This window comes from Octopus bimaculoides, chromosome 3, assembly GCF_046866305.1.
Source record: "Octopus bimaculoides isolate indiv1 chromosome 3, ASM4686630v1, whole genome shotgun sequence".
NCBI classification, from domain to species: Eukaryota; Metazoa; Mollusca; class Cephalopoda; order Octopoda; family Octopodidae; genus Octopus; species Octopus bimaculoides.
Genome location: NC_142930.1, coordinates 26,154,007 through 26,162,784, shown reverse-complemented (window position 1 = coordinate 26,162,784; position 8,778 = coordinate 26,154,007). Strand labels below are relative to the sequence as shown.

General features: G+C 33.6%; 1 protein-coding gene across 1 annotated transcript in view; it reads left to right on the top strand.

Moving 5' to 3' along the window:
• The window catches only part of LOC106882329 (dual specificity protein phosphatase 7), a 34,142-nt gene extending 26,955 nt beyond the window's left edge, over positions 1 to 7,187 (top strand). Inside the window, exon 3 of the mRNA XM_014932973.3 lies at positions 2,345 to 7,187. Within this exon, the coding sequence (XP_014788459.1) occupies positions 2,345 to 2,703 (359 nt within the window). The 3' untranslated portion in view covers positions 2,704 to 7,187. The remainder of the gene's footprint in view (positions 1 to 2,344) is intronic.
• The last annotated feature ends 1,591 nt before the right edge of the window (positions 7,188 to 8,778 follow it).

Sequence of the window (8,778 nt, the reverse complement as noted above, 5' to 3'; positions counted from 1 at the left end):
GGTTAGGGTTAACAGTCTAGTTAGGGTTAGGGGATTAATACGATATACACCGTTACAGCGCTAACTGTTTTCAACTGAATAGACGTCAGTGATTAGTAGAAATTATCGAAATAAGACAATTTTTTACATGAAATAATTTCGAATACAAAAATATTTTTCTGTTCTATAACACAAAATAGATAAGTATACGAAGTTTGAAAGTCTTTCCGTACCAAAAACACTACATAAAACATTAATGAAAACTGGTGCCCCAGTTTTGAACAAGATCCTATTCCTAGATATACTAGTACTATATCTGGAACACTTTTGATTAGAGCTGTCCTGGAGCTAAAGAACACCCAGTCTTAGCCTTAACAACTTTGCCATAGTTTTAATCACACCATTCTTATTTTTCGCCTTCAAATTTTATTTTTGTATGCTTGTAATGGAAACGCTAGATTTGTTGATACTTGCATCAGTTTTTCTTGATAGTAGAAATAATACTCAGTGTTTTCTTTTAAAGGGACGAGATAAGAAACTGGTTTACTCATTAAATAAATAAGTTGTATTTATAGCAGCAGAAGATGGTAAAACAGATAAATAACAAACTGGATAACTTCAAATGAAAACTGAAAGCCCTCTTTGTTTCATATACTATTTGAGGTTCTCTCGACGGGGTCAACTCTTGAGCCGTTCCTACTTCCGGTACCGATAAAATAAAGTAATACAAACGCTCTTATCGCCTATACCCATTTTACCCTTTATAATCTGAGGCCTTTTGCTTATGTTTAAAAAATCATCATCATCATCATCATTATAATTAAGGCGGCGAGTTGGTTGAATCATTAGCACGGCGGACAAAATACTTAACGTCCGTCTTTATGTTCTGAGTTCAAATTCCTTTCGGGGTAGATGAAACAAGTACCAGTTGAGCACTGAGGTCAATATAATCGACTTGCCCTTTCCTGTGAAGAATTATTATTGAATGTATTGGAAAAACCGTTAAAGCGTCGGTTAACATGCTTTACGATATTTGTCCGGTTTATTTTACGTTATGAACTCAAATCTGAGGCCAGCTTTACCTTTCAACCTTTTGGAATCGATAAAATAAAATACCAATCAATTACTGAAGATGATAGTGTCTAATAACCCTTCTCTCAAAATTGCTGGCCTTGATCCAGAATTAGAAAGCATTATTATTTCTGGATTGGTAGTTGCATTTTAATAGTAGCAAGAAAAGGGAAAAAAGCATTCCCCTATGTTTGTACGCGCACACACTCGCACAAAAAAAGATTACGGCATAAGGCCACATTCAATAATAATAATAATAATAATAATAACATAGCAGCAGCAGCAGCCGCCGCGGTGGTAGCAAGAGCTCAGTATTTACTGTTAATTTGTTAGATATAGAAGAAAAAATTACTATGAGTCATAAGAGATTAAGGTGTATCCATGAAACGTCTAAGAACAAGAATTTTTCTATCTTGTTCATTCTCCATTGTGTGTGTGTGTGTGTGTGTGTGTGTGTGTGTGTGAGAGAGAGAGAGAGAGAGAGAGAGAGAGAGAGAGAGAGCGCATTAAATTTCTTCATAAAGTGGTTAGTAGTTCAGAAAATTATTTATATAATATATATCTGTCTATACACACATATGTATATGCACAGATATATATGCACACATATGTATATGTGTACATATATATCTGTCCATATATATATATATATATATATATATATATATATATATATATATATATATATATATATATAAACACACACACACACACATGATATGTTAGTAGTATATATAGCCTTGCTGATTTGTTATTAGCAGCCTAGCTGTGGTGGTGACTATAGGCAAGCAGTGCAGCTTTCCAAACATGTTCAGACTTCGTACATTCATATACTTCTTTCCCCCTCTCTCTCTATCTTTAACTCCTTCTTTATCTACCTATCTATCTATCTCTAGACACATCACCCTCAATGTCTTTAACACTCCCTGGGTGGTTATCGTAAAGCACATATGTATCTATAATCTTACATAGTTTGCACGAATATTTAAAAATTTACATTTTATCCAGTTGAACAATTGGGAAACGTTTTCTGATCCATTCAAAAAGAAAGAATTTTATGTCCACGCTAATTGCTTTCGTTCTGTTCGCAAAATGGTGTGTGTGTGTGTGTGTGTGTGTATAAACATATCACCAAGATGATATCCCAGTTAATATTATCTATACTCCCTACAATATTATGTCTTGATTCACTCTTGTATGTATGATTGTGTATGTGCTTTAAATATAAAAATAAGAGATGTATCATTGTTGTGTTACTTCATGTATTTATTATTTTTTTTTTTTCTATTTTCAGAGGAAGGTCTTTCACAAGATTACGGTGTTCTAGTTCACTGCTTGGCTGGAATTAGCCGCTCCGTAACAGTAACTGTTGCCTATCTTATGCAAAAGATGTCCATTACTTTGAACGATGCTTATGACCGAGTGAAAAAATGTAAGCCGAACATTTCACCGAACATCAACTTCATGGGCCAATTGCTGGACTTCGAAAAATCTCTAAACTGTGACAGCGAAAGTTGTCTTGAACTATTAACACTTAGCAATCATGAAACTTCGCCCGTTTTAAGTAGCCCCGATGAGAAAGACTCAGATGAAGACAGATCAGAAGAAACAGACGACAGTCCAGATTACAACGTGAAACTGATGTCGTTGTAAAACAGCTCAGGGAAATAACCGAACCAACCACAGTTCATTATTTGTGCAACTTCAGTTGTTTTTGTTTTCATGACTTTATTATTATTATTATTATTATTATTATTATTGTTGTTGTTGTTGTTGTTATTATTATGATAGTACTAAGGGTGATTATAACAATAATAATAACAATAACTTTGGTCGGCTGTGTTACTGAAACGAAAGGTTTCGTTATTGATTAATTCCGACAGAAGGAAAGAAAGAAAACAGAAACTCAACTGCATAGACACTTGATTGTTGGCTGACATAATAGTGATAATCATTATTATTATTATTTGGGCGACAATGACAGAATTGGTAGAGTGCTCAGCGAAATACCTAGCGGTATTTCGCTACGTTCTTTTACGTTCTGGATTCAGGTACCGTCGAGCCTTATACTCCGCTCTAGGGAGTCGGACGAAAACAAGTACCAAACGTGTACTGGGGTCGATTCAGTCGACTGTACTCCTCCCTTACACATACTTTGCACTGTGCCAATGTTAGAAATCCTAACATCATATATATATATATATATATATATATATATATATATATATATATATATATATATATATATATATATATATATATATGTATAGTACGTCGTTGCCTTTGAATAAAGTGGTCCTTTTGTATGTTATGAAAGTCAGAACTTGGGTGTAAAATAATACACGGGAGAATGTTTCATATACATGTTGATCACCTTCATCCTCATGGTTATCATAGTTTTCATCTTCATATTCGTTATTTGCATTGTTACAAAGAATACCATCACCATCACCATCGTTATTTAAAATCGCAATTGTAAATAAAATGACACACTTACTTAACTATATCACTGCTGAAAAGAAAGACAGACAATGGGCAATGGTGAAAGGAAAGACAAGACAGGGCGAGAGACCAGTTTCAGTTTGCCCTAGTGCTCGTTACGTTTCAATTTCTAGGGTTGAAATACCTGGTTCGATTCCAGTTTTTTTTGCAGAACTGTATCAGTTTTGTTGATCTGTCTGACGTTCATTAATGAAAAGCCTCAGTAATATTTTACCAATATTACACAGATTATAATTTTACCATCCCCAGTATAACATCCCAATGATGTCATAGGCAAGTCCCTCCTTGCCATGATCAAAATTGTTTTGTGAGACCTTTATTTATATATTTTCATACATCCCACGCATGAAACAGATTGACATTTTGTTCAGGGTGAATTCTTACGAACTATTTAACTGTAAGCTTTTTTTTTTTTCCTTCCTCACTGTTCAACTTCTTGGCAAAGTATTCTATTTGCAGTGCTTTACATATGAAGTAATATGGTTTGAAAGGAAATATTGAACTCGATAAGACAAGTTCCGGGGTGGGGGAATAAAGCAAAAAGTATTATTTATATTAAAGAAGGAAAAAAAAGAAATGAAAAGCAGTCTTAAAATAGCAAATATACAAAATGCTTCAATAATAAAACAAGTGTTGAAATGCTGCTTGACTGACATAATCTGAGTGAGTCTAGGCCGCATTGGCTGGTAATAGCATCGAAACAAGATATATTGTAAGGCATACATTTGTATACTTGTAAAAATAAAGGGAAAAATACAACAAAAATAGCAAACAAACTAATACACGAGGCAAAGTCAAAGAATAGAACTTTGCTTTGTAGACAGACTGGCAGGAAGTTGCTAAAAGTTATACCCCTCCCATTAATTAATTTGATACTTAACTCAGCGCAGCCAAACAAGCTTAAACTTCGTACTTCTTGAGATTGGTGTAATCATGTATGCAAATGAATATTCAAGAAACGTTTGTGGTGAAGCAAGTCAAGCCTATGTGTTCATTCCATACCGTTCTTATCACATTAGTATATATATATATGTGTGTGTGTATATGTATATATATATATATGTGTGTATGTATATGTATATATATATATATGTGTGTGTATGTATATATATGTATGTATGTGTGTATATATATATATGTACGTATATACATATACGTATGTATATGAATATATATATATGTATGAATATATATACATATGTATATGTGTATAATTATATATATGAATGTATATATGTATGTATAATATGTGTGCATGTATATGTATATATATATGTATATGTGTTTATATGTATGTACACTACATGCATACATTTGTAGCATGTAATGTCATTATGTGGGTATGTACGAGTGTCAGGTTAGATATCTAATAACCGGTAACCTACTACTGTTAATCTATAAGCCAGCACAACCTGTAACTGGACGACCCGTCGGCAACTGGTGTGGCAATCCCACCAAATCCTTTTGGTAATGAGAAGGACTTTTTAACATGCTACGTGATACAAAAATGCAAGAGCAAAATCTGTCCAAGAACGGGTGAGTCAACCGCCATCCAGTAGTGTATGCGTGTGCATCTACAGACGTATGAGTAATTACATATGTATGTAAAAGAACACTTTGACTTTAAACTTGCGGTGTTTGTATCCTTTAGCCGTCGAGGTTTTTGTTCAATACTAGCTAAACGGTTTCAAACCTTTTAGGGAGTAATGCTCGTATTACTGAAGAAAGGTCTATTTTGTCACTGTAAAAATTTGACTCGCTGGCATTTGTTATGTCCCTACTCCACTCCTTTTTACGCAAGTCAGGACTCAAACTTCTTGGAACCACATGTTTGGCTATGAAACACTATCCATTTCTATCGTGAAGACACATGGAGACCGTTGTATGGCTGGAAGGGTCAGCGATTCTCTATTTGCCTCTCCAGTTGCTTTAACTGTCTGTGTTTAGGGGTGAAATTTAGGTTCGTGGTGTATGTCTTCGTCATAACGAGACCCCACTACAGAGTGGCAATGCATCTTTAAGATGTAAGAGATCAAATGATATGATAGTTCTTAGCAGTGAGACAATGCTACCATGTATGTATGTACATTCATACACACTCATACACAGAACCTTAAGTTCCAATCCTCTGTTTATATTAATGCAGCAAAGATTAAAGGAAATGCCGATTTAATTGTGTGTGTGTGTGTGAGAGAGAGAATATATATATGTGTATGTATACACACACATGCACAATTGAATAATATTTGTATACAATTTGTTTGCACCAAGTCAAAGAAGCAACTTTCTTTTTGTAACTAGGTAGCCATAAATTTAATGTATAATAAAATATATTTGTTTAAATGAAATGTGTTCATTGCTGAAAGCTTACATCTAAAATAGTCGAACAAAAGAAAAATATTAGAAATAAATCATATATTCAAAATATATTTATGAAACTTTTTTTTATATGAAATATATTTTTAAAAATTCAAAGAAACAAATTATTTTACACATTTTTCCCCCGTTATTTTGTCTTAATCCTAACAGAGGATATAGTTTTATATTGTATATGAAATAGCAATCTGTCAACTATCTTTGCTGTATATGTATATATGCATATGTATGTATATATATATATGTATGTATATGTTATATATATATGTATGTATATATTATATATATATATATATATATAGATATATGTGTGTATGTATATATATATATATATATATATATATATATATATATATATATACATTCTTGGCCTTGCTTTGTTATTTTTTTTAATATTTTAGATGGGTCAACACTTACGTCAAGCTGCCTAGATATGACGTGCAACTTTTCCCATTGAACTTAAGTCACTCATTGTGCATCTACCTGACGAAATCCTTATTTCTAAATGTGAAAACATTTCATTTCCACTGTAAAGTTGACATTTATATAATTCAACACACTCCTCATTTTCAGCATCATTCCCATCATCACAGACCCTTGCAATTTGCAGTATACTGTTATCATCCATTAAATAATCTCTCTTGGGCTTGTAATTTGACAACTTTATTTTTTTTATCATTTGATTAGGGCTTCTAAGCCTCCTCATCATCAACCATGTTGTTTTCTCATATTTTGTATAACTTGACTCAGAGTCGACTCTCAAACTGTTCAACAATGAGCCGCATGCATTCTTTTTACTGTGTAAGAACAATTTTGCCCTTAGCCATGGTAGAGAGGCTTGCTGAATTCATTTCAATTGACTTTAACCCATCTTTCTGTTATAAAAGTTAACTTTGTGCCAGCTCAAATAAAATATATATTTTGGTTACACTTCTCATCGAACACCATCCAAATCTGGAAAATTTGAGCTGACATAAGTCTTAAAAGTTCAGAATATCTGTTCTGTAAGATTTAACAAAATAACTTTTAACTAAAACGATATATATAGCTTGTAATTAATTAATCTGAAGTCAATCATAATTACTTTTAAGGTATGTGTGCGAGAACCTTATTCTTGGCATTTGTGCTTTGAACATCACATCCTAAAAGTAAAAGAGACAAAAAAAGAAAAGTGCTTAATTTTACTGTAACAAAAAATGCTTAAAGTCTTTCTTAAAATCTGATTAATAGAAAATGCTCCTGGGTTCGATTTTTACAAAGTAAAAGATTAAAAAATAACAATAAATGATTATGTATGTATGTGCATATCCAGCCGTGTCAACGACCCGGTTCTGGTTGTTGGTTGAGCTTGTGACTTTTCATTTCGGCCTTGTGCCTATCATTTCTGGCCGAAGCATAATATAGTCTGGAAAGAGTTGTCACTTCCACCAGATTCATTTATTTTCACACACCTTCCTCGAAGTCGGTCTTCATTGCTGCGTATCTCACCTAGTAGAGGTTACGCGATATATTATTTCATTTCATAATGTTTATATGTAGGTGTGTCTGTATATATGTACATATAATTATTTCCTCTATTTATCAGGCAACAATCAGAAATTCATTTAATTATTCAATATTTTGTTTATCAATTCATATTTTTTTTGTTAAGACTGAACATACGATGTTTTCAAAAAATAGTTTCTGGGGAAAATTACAGCCTTTCCAAATTATCACTAATATACAGATGAAATTCATTATAATGTCTTCATGTTATTTTATATAAAGTATCTCAGTAATTGAGTTGTAAATATTGTACAGATTGTTATAAAAGAATCGATATATCTCTATATATTTTGTTTAAAAAAAAAACGTGTCTGTTTTCATTTCTAATTGTTTTCATGCATAAATGTTTCTTGTTATTGTATTGACTGTTGTCATTCTAGCTGAGAAGGAGAATGAATTGGACGAGTCGGTTCTCTCTTAAACAGTTAATATCACAAAATACTTGATCGTATGCTATGATCCAACAACTGTATAAAAGCTTACACTATGTTCGGTATACTGTCTTCAAAAGTGTTACGATGCCTTTCCTTCTTTTGAAAGTTATACATCATGCTTTTATTTAAGTATAGTATATCTAAGAGGTGGAGGCGCAATGGCCCAGTGGTTAGGGCAGCGGACTCGCGGTCATAGGATCGCGGTTTCGATTCCCAGACCGGGCGTTGTAAGTGTTTATTGAGCGAAAACACCTAAAGCTCCACGAGGCTCCGACAGGGGATGGTGGCGAACCCTGCTGTACTCTTTCACCACAACTTTCTCTTACTTCCTGTTGATCGGATCAACTGGAACCCTCGACGTCGTAAGCAACGGAGTGCCAACAACAACATGTATCTAAGATTACAACATCTATGTTATGTCGCCCTTTTATTTTCGATGCTCTGTAGATGGATAAAACGAGGGAGTGTGATTTGAGAGAAGTTTAAGCGGCTATATCTGGCAGATAAAGCTATCACAGAGATGATCTCTCGTTGACTCGTGCTAATGTATGAAAACCGTGTGGGAGCTGGCGTGATTATCTAAAATCCTGCATGGAAAGATAAACCACGTTATCCAATGGCTGCGAATCTACTTTGTGACAACTAGGAAAAATAGAGATTTTGTCTTCTCATGAGAAATCTAGGGTAGAATTCACCCTTCACTAAAGTGAACATACATGCGGAAGACGTTAGGCTCAGCAGTTCAAGTCAACAACACTTGAAAGTTTTTCGTGTTTCCACTGTCTACCACGATGAACTATACCACGCCGAATATCATCCAATACACTAAGCGCTCAATATTCAAGAAGTTATGAACATACACACTAAAGAA